General features: G+C 46.9%; 1 protein-coding gene across 1 annotated transcript in view; it reads right to left on the bottom strand.

The window, feature by feature from the left end:
* LOC131215530 (uncharacterized) overlaps window positions 1-1,033 on the bottom strand; it is a 48,649-nt gene extending 47,616 nt beyond the window's left edge. The window contains exon 1 of the mRNA XM_058209920.1: window positions 847-1,033. Coding sequence (XP_058065903.1) covers window positions 847-1,033 — 187 coding nt within the window. The remainder of the gene's footprint in view (window positions 1-846) is intronic.
* Window positions 1,034-17,120: the final 16,087 nt, after the last annotated feature.

The following is a 17,120-nucleotide window of genomic DNA, read 5'->3' as shown; positions in this document are numbered from 1 at the left end:
AACTGGTATAAACATAATAAAAGAAGATGTACTTGGAGCAAATGCACACGGAAAAAAAATAAAGAAACTGGTCTGTCCCCGGCAAGAAGCTAGCAAGAAGCAGGCCGAATGTAAACGAGCAAAGTCTGTCTTCTGCCACAAACGAGAGGCCTTCTAAAATCAGGCCAAATCGACTAAACGACCACGGCGGCCGAGGCGAAGAGGGAACAAAATCAGGATCGCCCAGATTTCCATGGCGGCCGACGTAATGGAAATATTATTTTTTCTCACTCGCCGGCAAAAGTAGAAGAGTAATCGAGTCAAACGAATCGTTAGGCTACGTTTGGTAAAAATAAACAAACGGCCACCGACCAACGGAGCTAAAGCCCTACCTGTGCGCCGACTTTCGCTGGAGCCAGGAAAGGTTGTTTAATTAATTCGACAAACACCGGGCCCGAAGGACGGTTGGAGTTTCTCTTTTTTTGAAGCATTCGGACAAGAAGATGAATATATTAAAATAATTTCCTTCTCCCTACGGACCGTCCAGCTTGTTTGGTCACTTTAGGCTCGATAGGGCCACTTCCTAGGTCCGCTCAGTTTAGCCCGCAATTAGGTAGTGGCAACTTTCATCACACGTTTTGCACTTGTCACCGGCGTCCAGCCATTCGGAACCGGACGCTTATCTTGATCGAATGTTTCAAATTGAATTACGCTTAGCAAGATGAGCTTAGAAAAATGTTTCCATTAAATTAAAGCGTATCAATTAGGGATCAGAGCCCGCTAATCTCGTTCGATTAATAATTGCAGTCACTTGACAGCGCCTGGAGGACTCGTAATTGATCACTGTTAATGTCGCCAACCGCTTACCTGTACACATTTTTGGTTCATCGCTGCCATCGCCACAATCGTCACGCCCGTCGCAGTACTTGTCCAGGGGAACGCAGCTTGCGCCGCCTCGGCAGGGATACTCCGATATCTTGCACCCGTAGCATAGGCCCAGCAGCAGCGCTCCCAGGCCTACCAGAAACGTCAGATGTATTGCATTCGCGGCCATCTTCTGAAACGATCGGGAAACAGTACGGAAACAATAGTTTAAATAAAGTGTGTTCAATGCTGAATGTTTTAAAACGTTTGAACTACATGGAGAAGGGGGTTCTCTAAGCAGAGTCGAAACGATACGCGGGGCCCGAACTCTCGACCAAAAATTAGGCCTCCTATTTTGCTTTGGCTAATAACATAAAAAGGGGTCATGTTTTCACTTCCACCCGGACGGGTCGGGAAGCGAGAAATCCATATTTACTTGTTTGTCTATTTGATCGTCAACAGAGCGGTTTGTGTGGAGAATTTGATTATGGAATCTAATTATCTCGCTGGCAGGACGCGGTTTTTTTTTTTGGTTGCCCACCCCGACCGATTGGTGTCTCCCGGGAGCACCGACACGGTGGCAGAGGTGTCGAAATCACGCCAAACGAACGAGAAACCTACCAAATGTATGCAAATATACACATATATATACGCGCCGGCAGCCGCACCCACACACGCGCGTGCGGCTGAGTGTGCATAAACAAAACCGTACAGGGCCGTAATTATGCTTCCGTCCTCCCTCGGCACCACGTCAATTACGCTTCCCTCCGTTCAAAGATAATCCTTCAAAAAGGACACCGGGACGTTCGGGATCGGTCGGGAGAGCCGGAAGAGCATAACTCGGCTGAATAAACATCGCTTTCATTAAAATATAAATCCGTCAAATAATGCACAAAATTAATGACGGCGTGGCACATTATCGATGCAGCAGCATTAGGGTCCCGCTCTCCTCCGGCTGGCCCCATGGCCGCGGTTCAATCACTCCCACCAGGACGGCCGCTCGCTCCGTGTGGCACTAGTGAACTGGTTATAAATTTCCCGGAAGTGCATAAAACCGACACAATCCAGCCAGACCGTTCAGCATACACGTGTTCAGCGTGTCATGAAATTAGCCTTTCCGAAACAAATGCTGCCTCGAACCGTATGTGCTGCGTGCTGCGTGCCGAAGTGCATTCGGTCGTGCCGATGTCAACCCACAGGGCCAAGCAGTGTGGCGAAACATGATAAACTCACACTTTGATTGTGGTCACGGGGCCACGGTGAGACGTTAGACGCTTTGAACTTTCGAATGCCGAGCGACCGGGCGCCTCGGTGACCGGTTAATTAAAAGTTAAGCCTTCACAATGATCTCCCTATACTGTGGCGGAAGTGTATAGTGACCACGACGGCGACGGGTTTGTTAGAGACCGCTTTTCAATTGTAAGAAGAGAGCATCAATAATAACTGGCAACGGTGCAATGGAAGTGGCAAATGATGATTTGAACTCACTAAGCAGCTTAGGTGTTGCGTAATTAAAGAATGTATCTTGTATGTCTAAGCTAACAAGAGCGAATTTTGAAGGTTACTAACAACAATGTTTAATGAACCAGTGAGCGATCAAAACTAATCATACTGACAAAAATCAAACCATCCAAAACATAGCAAAAATTTGATGTAAAAAATGTATGAATGATTTTGAAACAAATAAAAAAAACCTCACATGTTCAGAATATTTTATTTTATCGTTTGCCGTTTTATAATTAACACAGACTTATTAATATTGAGCTTGATTAATTGAAAATAACTTGATAATCTTGATACAGAATTCTTTTCCTCCAGCACAAACAATGAGCTATTGCCATCCAGGAAACTACCTGAACCATGAAACGCAAGTTTGCAAAAGACAATCACCCATTGGTTAGCATTTCTGCCGGTTCAGCATATTGTAATATGGTAATTCAATTCATTTCAACCATTAAATTACATTATCTGTCCGACTTTAATCATCGCTCAACATCTTCCCCAATCCACGCACAAAAGACTAAACCAACAATCGCACTTTTATGACCAAAACATACCGGACCGGACAAACGATGCCGACCGACCGACATTAAGATTGCTTCCTCCCTAACGCCCAACAAACCTAATAAAACACATCCTCATAAAGACATTAGGTGGGCGCGCTGTTTGAAAACATTTTCCAACTTCATCACCCGCGCGCCCCCCCACACCGGAAGTAAACCGCCCAATGCTAGTAAAATTCATATTACATCCACAATTAGGGGCCGGCCAGCAGGTAGCAACATATTCCGAATCCAAAACTGAGCGGTAGGTTGGGAACACGAAAAAAAAGGTCTCAAACCCAGACCCTCGTCCGCGGCACGAGCCCACCTGGCACCCCCGGGTGGGGTGGGGCTGGCAGAATGATAATGCGCAGCGGGGGAAAAGTTTGGTCGGGCCGGGCAAGATTTCGGTCCGGCATCCGGTCCGGGGAACATATTCCGAGCGATGGGTGATGTTGGTGTTGGGGCCGAAACGAGCTTTTGGAGGTCGGTAATCTTTATTAATACATCACGAGTTGCCAGCCAGAGTAGTGTGGCCGAGCATTTCGTGCACACAGTGGTCACCTAACACATGGGCTGAAAAGTCCCGAGTCTAACACATAGATGGCGCTAGTCTGATTGCAATCATAGCTTGTTTAGTTAGTACTAATACTTTAAAGAAAGCTATTCAAATTTAGTTACATTCTACTCATAAGTTTTTGAGAATTTTTAATCTCAGGAGAACGGACCGAGCCGTATTTATAAGTTTGTGAGTTATTGTGCTAAAAGTTACCCTAGTTGTGCTCTTCAAAAAATGAATTAAAAAATCGTGTTTTATTGTTACACTACTCCTTTATGCAAAAACATTGCTTTTTTTACTGGCTGACTGATTACTGACTGTTCACAGACCTTACAAAATACGCACCGGTGAGAAATTTCACTCGAATGGAGAGGACAATTTTGAGGTAAAAGATAAATCGTTCTAAGAAAATGGTATTGAAATGTAAGATTGGTGCCAGAATGATTATGTGGTTCTTGAGATTAGGATTGAGATTAGGCTAATGAATAAAGCCAATTTTGAACAAGATAAAAACGTTTTCTTTCTTAGTTTCGGGACATTTTAACCCACGTGTTACAGCACGCCCATTACACGGAGTTGCAAGTAAGCAGCACAGTTTTTACCATCGTTTCGGCCATTGTTTTAAGCCTAAAATCTTCTGAACAGGCCAGCCGACACACTGTCAGCGATCGGCTTTCACCTGCCTAAGTAACAACGAACGCACAAACGTCCTGCGATGTCCTGGTGGACCTGGGAGCATAAAAAAGTTTACCCGTAATTTTCACCCGGCACCACCGGAACGGAACAATGCAAAACCATCCTGCCATGCTGTGGCCGGAAAACACCGGAAAATAGGATCACGCCCTTTGACCGAGCGCTGACTCCGAGTTTATTAGAAACAATGGCACTGTCCAGGATCGGGAAGAAAATTTCCACAATATTGCGACCAAAGCTTTCGCTCCGTTTCGCGAGGATTTTTTTTTTTTGATTGCTATTGATTGTAATGCTGTTTATGCTGCTTCTTCGCAAATTATGTCTTGAATAATTGTTCGTTCGGGTCCGGGTTTGTCGCTAATTGCTCTCTCGCAAACCGATAGAGGCAGAGTTTTGGGCTGTAACAAGTTCGAACCACGTCCAACAGAACTGCCAAGAACAACATTGTGGCACGTTCTCTCGCTCTCTCTCTCTCTCTCTCTCTCTCTGGTGCTCACTCCGTACGGTTGATGGATCGATTTGGAATAATATCAGACGTAATTTACATAAGGAATCAATTAGAAACTTTGTCCAGACGCAAAGTGCTCCACAATGAGCGGCCGCCTCCTGGCACCGGCAGTCGTAAAACCGTCGAACTGGGAATCGGGGCCGCCGGCCGCTGTTTGGGGTGAAACAGTTCCACAAAGTTTTTCGCCAAATTACTTACGCTTCCTACGGGCTACCCAGGCTACCCACCAAGAACCGCCCGTTTTAATGCCCGAACCAAGACGCGAGCAGCCCGCGGGAAGTTCTGCGCCACACGCCATAGTTTTCGGCATCAGCGGCCTTTCCGTAACCGAAAGTTGAAATGATGAACCAACATCTGCATGGCAAATGTGTTGAAGGCGCTTGGGTTGCAAATATTAAATTGACCCATTTGTTTTTTTGCTTTCAGTTTTTGGCTTCAAGGGTCTCCAAGGAATTCGAGAACGATCGAAATTATTTGAATATTTATGTTTATGAAGCAAGCTCTCGCTTCGCGAATGTTGCAATTACGATGGCACGGGAAACAATTGGAGCCATTGTTTTTAAATTTTGTTTACATAATCCACAATGTTTTCTTTAGCACCGCATGGAGTTTTTAAAACGGCAACGAATGACCTTTGTAATAATTTTACAATGGAGTCGCAAATTTAAATATCACGGGTGCTAACTTAAATTCCCTTAACGCGTCAGCAGTTTGGTACAAGGGCAAAAGGGACCATAACGTGGATACCACTGAAGGTTAGAAAAGGAAGAAGGATTGACCCTCGTTGTAATCGACAAATTCCTATGCAAATGCGATCGGTAAACCCGGCTCGGCCACGGTAAAAGAAGCGACCACCACACACAGTTTTTCAATCTGCTTCTTGCGCGTTCCACCGATTTCGACACTGCATTCTGACGTCAGCCGGTGCGGTTTTTCCTGGTGCGACACCAGGTTGTTTTTTAACACCTTCCTCCCACAGAGCATCAATGCGTGACTCGCTGAAGATGTAGTTTGTTCCGCCACAGCGCCACCGAATCCTTCCTGGAACCGTGGCCCAGCATACCAGCATATAATATTTTGCTCCGCTTAGCCCGTCGGAACGGGGTAACACGATTATGCTCTTTCTTCGTACACAGCGGCCACGGTGCGGTGGCCCGTTGGTGCCCTGCAGGGGATTGCAGGTTGTGCCTAATTTTGCCATCATTTGCAGCACTCCCGGCACCGGGTCCAGGCGTTGGTATCCCGACACCCGACGAACGCTCGAAGGTAGATATGGGTAGTTAACGAGAAGAGGTGGGTTCCGATGCCACACTCACACACATACGCCTCCCGGGCTCGAACCGCAGAGTGAGCAAAAGTGAGTGAAAAAAGGGAAAAAGAAGTGTCGGGCAAAAAAGTGAGAAAAACCCCATTGGCCCACGGGGATGCAGCAGCAGCAGCAGCTATGCTCGTTAAGCGTTCGCTGGCGGTTGCCCTTTGCGACGCTGGAGACATAATTCTATGCCGTTCCAGGCAGGTCTGGGAAGGTGGTTGACATGCCGGCCAGCCAGCACCCCAGTCGCAGAAGGTCCTGGTGGCGGCGAAAAGAACGGCAACGAACGGCGCCCTCCAGCGGCGCCCGGTTTCGGTCCAATGGACGCAGCTAACCGCAGCATAAGGCCGGTTTGGCCGGGCTGCTGCTGGCCCTGCGCCCAGACGGCGTCTCGATTGCGAATGCTGAAGGAGTAGGTCCTCGAGTGGGCCGCTCGTTAGGACAATCATCGCCGTCGCAGCAGTGCCAGCGCCCGGCCACAGCGCTGCAGGTCGCTTCTTCGACCTTATGCACTGCCAATCGGGCTGATCCCTGTTGGCGGATTAAGGAGCGCCGCACACCAGCGCACACGGTTGTTGGTGCGAAACAGCCCGGTTTACCCCGGAGCGCTCTGCTGAGACTGCAGTTGGCCCGTGACATGCCAAGGATCCCCGGGGCCGGGAAGATGTTGGTTCCTGGTTTTATTTAATTTTCCCGATAAATGACACAGAACGAGCAGCTCGCCCGAGCCAACGTTTGGAAGCCGGTTTCTTGGTGCTTGGTTCCTTTCTGCTGGATGGGGTTTTGAGTTTCGGCCAGAAAAGAGAACCGAAAACAGAAACTGCTAGAATTGGGAGAAACAAGTTCATTCATCGGTTGGCACAGCGGTGTTCCAAGAAGGCAAGCTCATTCCAAGAACCATCGGCGGCAGTCGGCGGGCGACGGCATTGAAACGACCGACTGTCTTGCCCTTCAAACGGCCCCGCAGATCCTTTGAAACAAAGCAAAACGGAGAAGCTTGCCTGCCCGAGCAGTGGCCGGTGCCGGAAAAGAAAGCATAATAATAAAAGTACATTGCACTTAAGGATCATTTTTGTGTCGGTTTTATTACGCTGCCACGCTGCCGGTGTTGGGTCCGTTTTTTCTTCCCCTCTAATAGGAGCCAAAATGGGGCAAAAAAAAACGGTTCCGGTGAGGCAGGTTCGCCTTCGGTGAAGGCCGTCAAAAACGCTTCCACCTCTCGACTGGTTAGTGTCGCAATCTGGCGGGCCCGAGTAACTCCTTGGGATCTCACGACGATCAGTGGACCTCCGGAGTGTGAAAGTATTTGAAAAAAAAACTGGTTGGTCCTGCTCCCTCCACACAGCAGCTGGCCATTAAACGCTGGCCCATTCTCATCCGATTCCAGCTGCCAATGGATGAATGAAAAATAAAGAAATTCCAAAAATGCGCTACCGGCTGCCCGGGGGGGGGTGGTGAAATGTTTTCCCGTTTTCCATCGAACTTGACTCCCTGGAGTGGAATGAAAATTAAGAGCCTTCCCGTGGCGATGGAAGTTAATCATCATGCGCCGGTGAAACATTTTACGGTTGGGATTTTTCTTTCGTGTTTCTGTTGCGTTGGTTTTTGCCTCCGTCTCGAGTTTTAATAACTCTTGGTGGTTGTGTTTTTTTTATGCTCAGAAGAAGAGAACACGTTCGAGATGCAACTAGGCTACGGCAACAGCAACAGTAATCCCGATTGGTTTGCCTAATAAGGCCGCAAGTAGTTGTTCCTTTGGTCGAATCAAATCGTCGAATCGTTCACCAAAATTACGACTTACCATGGGACAAGGTGAATACTGTTCAGGTCTAAGAAGTTCCTTATTCTCTATATCCTTTGATAAAAAAATTTATGCATTTTTCCTTCAGCTTTCCAATTCGCTTTATGCTGAGCTAATAATATTCCTAATTTTCCTACACCAGGCCAGGATGCAGTTTTCATAATTTTTTTAAATTTTCGAATCACTAATCCAAATTTGTGCTTTTATAGCGTCGCACGGGTTACGTTTCAGGACCGCTTGCCAAGAACATTAGATTATTGGCATTTTCAAGCAAACAAACGCAGCGCTTTTGCTGAGCATCTACCATTAATCATCTTCATCACAGAAAGAGAACGAAAATCATGAGTGAATTTTCTATTTTCCATTAGCCCAACACAAACACTGGCTGGCTGACTGGGGCGGGCTCAAATTGCAATCAACCAAGCGCCCCGTTCGCTGATTACCATATTCGCAATCAAACAAAGCCAAATGGAACTCACTTTTTCCGGCCAAACGGCGTCAAGCCGGGCCGGGCCAGTTATTCGGAGCTAACTTTCGGCCCCGCCGGGAACCCCCGGGGAAAACTACCACTCTCGGCGTCGGAAAATCAAACAAAACTTGACCGTTGATCATTCATTCGGCACCGTTTGTTACACTTCTTACCGGAGTAACCGGAGTGGTGTCGTGTGCAGTTCGGTTCAGTTCGGTTCAGTTCGGTTCGGTAACGCAAAAGCTTTGCAAAAGTAAACCCTGGTTGAAGAGGGACTTAAGTTTTCTTTATTAGCGAAAGCTTTCACCCATTTTTGGAAAACAAACACCCGATCGGTAGGTGTGCTGTGTGCTTCGTATGGATTGCGGCAAGACTTCACGGATGCGTGGTGCATCCAATTTGTGTGATAAAGTGCTAAGCCAATGGCTAAATTGTTAAGGAAACAGCATTCAACTGCTGAGTGTTACACGTACATAGTGTGCTCATGTTATTTTTTGAATGTGCACAAAAGTCTAGCAAATCTGGCCGACAAATAGAGGAGCACAAAAAATTATGACCAAGGCAGCCCGTCACTTTGCTTCCAGTATTTATGTGCCCCTCGATCGTCTGTGTCCATTTTTATTCCCGAACCCACACAAACGCTGGCTGGCTGTGGTTAGCCGTGTTCCCGAAGCAGTACGCAAAGGTTGCAATCATCTTAAATAGAGGCAAAAATACGATCGAGCAACGAGTGTCTTCAACAACAGCGCAACGGACCCCACACTGCTGCTGCTGCTGCTGTTTCGGCTTCGATCCGAAAGGACTGCCAAAAACCCTTTTACACAAAGCCCAGCCTGCCCATCTCAGTGTGTGTGTGTGGCTGTATGTGGTCGGTCCACAACAAAGTCAAGGACTCTGCAGCTTCCGGAGTTTTTTTGTCTCCCGCTTTACGCTTGGCTGTTTTGCCTAACAAAATGTGACTCGTTCTTTTTCTGCCCCTTGCTGTTGGAGCCTTGCATTTCAAATTTGTATCACAGAACGACGCATGTCGCCAAAATTTATGTCATGCAGATAAAAACCGGTGGCTCCCGCCAGCCAGCGGGCACACCGTTGGACGCCATTTTGCGTATGGTCCTTCGCCGCACACGGAGAGAACGACTACGAAGAAGGGGATTACGACCGGGTGGCTGCGGCATTCTGCCACACGCATTAGTCACCGGAAAAACATAGAATAACGGGGCTGTGGGCTTCGAGAGTCCGTCCGAGAGAGAGAGAGAGAGGGCCAAGCCACACCCAAAACATGGTGCGATGTTCCCTCGTTTTTGTTGCCCTCCCGATTTTTCGGGTGTCCTGTGGTCGAACCGGACTCCTTCCCAAACGGAAGGAACGCACGTCTGGGTCTTTGAAGAAGCAGTTCATGCGGCTTCCTTTTTTCCACTGCGATGCTCACTGTCCTTGCCGCACTGTTTTGCAACATTATTTTAGTTCCACCTTTGGCCACAGTACGGGTGATGTACCGTCCGGCGTATAGCCATCCATCCACGGGAGGGAATCGTTTACCCAACCGAGAAAGCGGATTATGTCCGGACAGATTGAACGATTATGTGTATGTGTGTGGGGGGTCCCCAGTGAACGAAGCTTAGGGGTTGATGTGGGGCTCATACGCACCGCACACACGCGAGATCAACGAGGCTCTACAGTGCACCGCAAACAATTTACCACACGTTAGCTTTCGATAGCATTTTTTGGGTTCCATTTTTTATTATTTTATTCATATTTTTAATTAAAATTGCAAAACACTTTGAAGCACGGCACGGCAGTTCCACATCCTGTGCAGGTGCTGGACGCGTAATACGCAAAGACCAATTTCGAGGACGGCAGTAAAGTCCTTCGTTGTCCAAGGTCATAAAGAACGGCCTCCATAAAAAAGGCGTAGCGCACACAAACCAACTCAGCTGGCCGAGGATGGATGTCCACCGTCCGACCGGCACACAAACTTCAAGCGCAATTCCGCCGTTAGCTGTTCGCACCGGAATGAGACATCATTTGGCGTCACGTTCGCAACGAACTCGCAGAGGTAACCGGGGCAGATAATTATCGACCGCCGAGACGATGCTGCCAGGATGTGTCGAAAGATCATGGCATCCAGCATTCTTAGCACGCTGCTGGTGTTACCTCGCAAATGAGATGCCTAGACCTGGACCGGGACCGGAAACCGGATGCACTGGTAAGCTCTCCGGGGCCACCCGCATCCGCATTTGATCTCATTTTGCTGCGTCTATTATGGATGCTGAAAGTATCATTTACATTTTACGGCGCCATTTTCGGCGACCAGTACGCCCGTGATGAAAGTACGTCCAGCGGACCAGTGGACTACGGCGAACGCTGTAAAGGGCCAAGGCTAGTGGAAAGCATTCTCGGGGAGGTCTTGCCACCACGCTACAACAACACGGCCCGGACGGAAGGGTTTGACCGTTCGTCTGGCTACAACGCGGTCGACCCCAGGCATGGCTTATTTCGGCACTCTCAATCACTCCTGTCCAGCGCGGCGGCCGACCTGACCTGGACAAGCGAAGGACCGCGTCTGGACGGTTGTCGCCTCCCAAAAAGCTGGGGATTTTTTTTCCGCTCGTCCTGATAACTAACCTACCGAACGAGGAGCTGGGCCTTCGCTGGGTACCTCGGACTTCTCGGACGGCCATTTTTTCTCTCTCGTTCTGTCGGTGTTCTCGTAGCCACCAAACCGAAGTATGTTGTCACCCTTCAGAGCTCATTTCGTTTTGATAGAGTTATTCCGAGAATGTTGCCATCCATTTTTCGACACTTACTCAAAACGCTTCAGGCCTCGCTGGCGGGGCTCCAGCCCTCGTGTACTTCACTCTCAGCGTTAGCGTTGGAATGCGAGCTCGATGATGACGGTGGACCACTCGTGGTGGCCCATTCTGGCTGGCCCCTTCCGAACGACGTGATGGCCATTTTCTGGAGCAGAACATCAGCAGCAAGACCGACCGACGGAGGTCCTGCTGCTTGGAAGCGTGCAGCGCATATCAAAAGCCCGTGCTGCGGCTGCCGTTTTGGTCGGACGGCCGGATACGCGAACCCTTGACCGGATCTCGCCTTAGTCCGAGCTGGACGGTGAATGGTGGATGGTTAAGATTATGTGACAAAAATGCGAAACAATCAGCCATCCGGCCGGCGGTTGGCCCACCTGGCGTCAGCAGAGTGTCCAACGTGGCGTTCAACATCGACCGAAACCAAATGGATGCGATGCGAACGGGAGTGTTTTGAGGGAAAAAGAAGGAAAAACTCTGGCAAAGCTCACAGCGGTACGGCCGAAGGTAGAAGGGGGTTCGGTTGTATGTTAATTGACTTCGTAAGGTGGCCAGGTCATTAGGTGAGTGCCCGGCTGGACAGCATCTGAATTAGGTGTAATTGTAATTGTTGCGGGTGTCCTGGAACTTTTATGAAGCTCATGCAAGATTTCCATTGAACAAACAGTAACCGCTGGTATCTCTGGTTGTTCTAGGATCCTATTCTCATGAGGGCTAATAGGACCTTATAATAGGAAACATTTGAGGCTGTATCTATGCTAATTCAATACGCAATAGATGTTCATATTTAACAAAACCATTTTCTAACCAATAGTTAGTTTTAGTTTCGCTGTCGGATCAACTATGTTTACGATGTTTTATTGTAACAACTACTTTTGTCGGATAGAATTTCTTAGTGACAGGCTCACATTTTGGAGTTGCTGCAAATATTTTGTTTGTTCTAGATAGAACAAGGAAACTATAAAAAGTAAAGAAGCATTAAAATATGTTTGTTTGGTCGTTCTCTAATGCCAATCCTTCGCCAAGGTCGTCATTCGATACCGGAAACCATCACACGACAGGATTCGGATATCGTAATCCCTGCTCGTCAGTTCTGACGAACCGTTGATGGCCGGTGATGGCCGCACCTACACGGTGGTTCGGAAAACCGGCAAATCCAACGGGCTGTGATTTGCATGCGAATCCAAAGCGCAAGCTCCAGATCAACCTCAACAAATCACAGCAACGACCACCGCAGGCACACGCACTGAGCTAGCTCGGCCCGTGGCCAACAACTGCAAATGGGCAGAAATTAGCATGATTTTGGGCTTACGGTTCGGCCAAGTTTCGAGCCACCCTTCGAACATCGAACGGGAAGGCCCACTCGGCCTAGCGGGCCATATTTTATGCCAAACATGGAACAACATTAATCAAATCATTCGCTAGCCGCTAGGTTGGCCGCACCCAATCCCACACCCAGTGCCGCACTAGCGTCGGACCATTTGTCAGTGTCGGTGGTATGGGTATGTTGCATGTTTGTCCTGTCCTCATCCGCTTCCGCTGTGAAAAATGGTGGAATGCAACAAACGGCCAACAAAGGCGCGTGGGGCTAGTATCCCGGAAAAACGAGCTAGTCCGCCGAAAAAGCAAGTGAGAAAACAACGGAATGGTAGCCTACGAAGGCTTACATCGGATACGTTTTGGTCAATGTTCTTCGCATGGAAGTATCAGTCTAATGTGGTTAGATTTCGGTTTCGAGTTGATGCGCATAGATTCAATGCGTAGGCACTCGTTCATCGTTACTTGTGTGAGTTCCAGAGTTTTTTTTTCAGTTAAGCAGCATTCACGAATTGAATGCGAAATGTATTCATCGCCGATCAAAAACTGAATAAAATTCTTCATACGCCAAACCAACATTTTCATTATTCCCTCATCATGCGCCTAGGCTCTCTATGCTTTTCATGGTTCAGAATGGAAAATTTACAAACTCATCTTTTTCAAGCCTTTCCTGGACCGCTTCCAAGGTTAGCATACCGGAAAGCATAAACGATAAAAATGTGCCACTCTTGATAATGTGCGTTTGTAACCACTTTCAGTTCAGCCCGTGAGTCTACAGAGTTCCCTGGCTAAACTGCATTCGGGTTGCGAAGCGGCACGCAAACGAACCCCATCAAGCCGAGACTTCGGTTGATCCATCAACCGTTTTAATGCTCCCATCGATCAGTCCCATATTTTCCGAAGGTCCTGGCCAGGGGGTTTGGTCGGTCAGGACCCTCGAGCAAATGCTAATACCACCCGATGGTCGCCACGCCACGCCACGATGCAAAGGCTAATGCACCCACAACCGCTGATTTGTTTTCCTTTCATTTTATATCGATCCCTGCTGATGGATGCGAAACGAGATGATGTTTTATTCATGTTCTGTGAACATTTCCATATTGTTTGCACAGCAGTGTGCCCAGCACGGAGCCCGACGAGTGGAGCATTTTGAAGTGGCGGTCTGTATGAAGCCCTCAGAAGAAAAAAACAGCTTTTTAATTCTAAGAATTTCAAAAGAGCAGGACGCTGTAACTAATTGCACCGCCCGTTTCCCGACGAGGAGCACTGGCCAAGTAAGTTACCAAGGTTTGAAACTATTTTTAAAACGCTGCATAGCAGGTCCATGGTTTGAATATTGTATAAATTTGATTCGTTTGTGATTTAAATTGGTTTATTGTGTATTAAACTGATGAAAAATAAATTCCACACTCCGTTTTATGGTCCTCGATGATGAGCTTAGTACGTTCTAGTTACAAGTTGGATAATAAAAAAAGGTAATTGGTGATGAAACAACTTGGACAGAAGTTATGGTGCAATTAGTGCTTGCCGTAAACCACTGTTAGTATCTTTCGCACTGAGAAAGCGAATTAAATTGTAAAATTGAAATAAATAAGCAATGTTATTGTGTTCGTTGCTTTACGATCGCCACAACACGGACGCCACCATCTGGATCGAGTTTTACAACGATATAAAAATTCTTGCTTATGCCACAAACTCATCTCAACGGAGTCCTTGCCAGCGTGGAGTCTGGAGTCGTGTAAAGTCCCACCAACCGTGTTGAAACAAAAACGAACAAAGTTTGTAAATGCCATCGGCACAACGCATTCTCTTTCTGGTCTGTTGTTTTGCTCGAACGGGTCAATAAATGTCGAATAAACTCGCAACGAGTCCGCCGGAACGCTGGTGAAATATTTGACCAAAACAGGACGAACCATTTACGGCCGTATATCATCCTCGGTTGAACCTAAACGACAGGTGATGGGCTGTCGTAGCGAAAAACGGCGCTACGCCAGTGTCAAACGACGAAGCACACTCATAAATCTTCAATTTTTTCTCCCGCCACCATCGACTTTTGCACGCACTCTTTTGGGCATTGTCTCTCGGGGGACCGTTACCAGTGCCAGCGTCACCGACAGTTTGTTTGGAAACGAAAAAACAGGCTCGAGTAGATCAAATGCCTCTAGCGGTAAGAACTCATCACGTTCCAAGGTGAAAGAACATTAAAGTATTCCCATATTCTAACCAGCAACGGGGGGCGATGTAATGTACGTACACCAACGGATCTGTCCATTCCATGCCAATGGACTGTTAACATCATAATTTACAGAACCGCTAGGGAAACCCATCGTCTCGAAAGTATTCTTATGATCCCACCAATTGCGGTAAACGAAGAAGAAGAGCTGTAGAATGATAATTTAAGGACTTTCAGGATCACGGTAAACAATACCTAGTGATTCGATTAAGGAATTGAACAGCTTTGTGGTGCTATAATAGTAAAGAAAGCATTTCCCAAATTACTGGAAAGGAAATCCCAGTTACTGCATAGAAAACAGCCAATAAATTGTCCAATCCAATTTATCACGGGAACTAAATTCGCTCTGCGCTTAGATCAAAACCCGATTGGCCGAAGGGTAATGGAAAAAAATGAATTTCCTCGCTCCGTTCGATGTTCTTCCCGTGGCATGATCCGGTGAAAAATGTACCCAACGCCGCCGGGCACCGTGCTGGCCTGGCAATCTCCACTGAACGACATAAAATCCCCCAGTTGGATTGGTTCGAATTAACGATTGTTTGTTCAAGGCAAGTCATCAACTTTTCCGCAGTCCGGACTGGCGAACCCAGCAAAATGGTCGTCCACCGGCGAAACGTAGTCGGACTTGACTTAAGACGCTCCGTGCGGAGGCTGCAGTGGGTGAAAAAATAGCGAGCATAAGACCCGTGCACCGTCCGCTGAACAATGTCGCCGCCATATCGATGGCCCTCGGGGCAAACTGCAGAATGTTTCCTTTCTCTGCCAGAGCATAAAACTGTTGTGTTCGAACCCGGTACAACCGGTGCCGGGTATCCGAGCGACGACATGGACCATCGCATGGAGCCGCAACCAGGGGCTATGTAAGTAACATTAGAGGAATTTACTTTCAAATTACGTCGACACGTACACGGTGTATGCCTTTTGTAGTATCGAGAAGGAATCTTGTCAACAAAAGAATAATACTTCCCCGACGAGTGCTGATACATTGCTTTGCCGAAGTAAAGTACGACGACGTTTGCCGGGGCACAAAAATGTTTTCTGTTTTCTGGAAACCCGAGGACACTTTGCGGAACATTGTTTGCTGATGTGTTCCTTTTCCTAACAGGCAGTTCATCAGTTTCCGGGGTTAATGAAAATGTTAACCACAAACATCGAGTTAATTTGTTCGATTGTTTCAAAGTAATTGTCATCGTCTTGTTTAATAAATTCCACGAAAGATTCCATTGTACAACAAGATGTGTCTTTTTCAGCTTAGAACATCAAGCCTTTAAATAATGTATAATTTGTAGGATAGGTTGATGGCAACTGATAGCAATACAGGGTGTTTCATTAACGATGCATGATTTCATTTGGTTAGAAAAAAACGGCTGAATATTTTTAACGGTTGAACATTTATTTTAAAGGTTCATTCCTCTAATTTTTTATGTGAAAAACAATTTTGGTCTAATGTACACTACGATTGGTTTGGCAGGAGCTCATTCGCTCGAACTATTTTTGAGTACATTTTTGATTGTATCTGGTCCTATTTCGGCAATAGCGACTTGAATTTGGGCCTTGAGGTTGTCGATAGTTGTTGGTATGTTTGCAGAACATAAATATCGATTGTGGCTGTCGCTGTGTGGCACGTAGCGCCGTACTGTTCAAACCAAACGCCGTCCAAGTTCTCAGCTTCAATTGCGCCGAAATACCAAACAGCAAAAATCCGCATCAAACAGTCACTCGTTGTGAGTGCATTGGCTTCTCTTGTACGGTGTGTGGGTTTTCCGAACCACAATATTGCTTATTAACATAGCCACAGAGGTGTAAATGATCTTCAACGAAATGTGCTTTTGACGTATGATTTGGCGACCTACCACTTTGGAAATAAATTTTTCATAATTCTCAATTTTCTGCAACCCGAATTATATTTTATATATAAATGTCATGTCAATGAACCATTCAAACAAATGTTCAACCATTGAAAAATATTCAGCCGATTATTTTTCATAACCACATGAAATCATGCATCGTTAATGAAACACCCTGTATAAAATTGGTAAAGCAAGATTCAACAATGAAATGACGATACGGCGGAACACGGTAACAAATGGCTTGTCGTTTCGCGTGTATTTGCAGCTACTAGTTTTTGGTATTACTTACAGAAAATCATAATCCCATCGCATGCCAACAACGATTTTGACCACCAAAAGATCATCCCACTCAGGGGGGATATCCGGAAAACTCAGCAACTTAAACTAATCGTCACATTTACGCTCGCCTGCCAAGTGAACCATGTTTTCTTTCCGTGCTGCCAAATTGTGCCCTTTATCAACTTCAAACAATCTTACCCAAGTTTTCCGGAACACCTATCGCCTTTTGTCACAACTTATCGCGCTCCTTATCTTGATCCTCGCCCCAGGACTATCGACAACTTTAGGCTTGGCTTTGGAGGGTCAAACCAAGACGGCAGGCGAATACATATATTTTAATGCGCACATAGCTTCGGCTTTAGTAACGTGCGTATGTGTGTATTTAAGTGGTACAGCAAACAAAG

This window comes from Anopheles bellator, chromosome 1 (genome assembly GCF_943735745.2).
Source record: "Anopheles bellator chromosome 1, idAnoBellAS_SP24_06.2, whole genome shotgun sequence".
NCBI classification, from domain to species: domain Eukaryota; kingdom Metazoa; phylum Arthropoda; class Insecta; order Diptera; family Culicidae; genus Anopheles; species Anopheles bellator.
The sequence above is the reverse complement of the archived record's forward strand: the minus strand, read 5'-3'. Positions and strand labels throughout refer to the sequence as shown.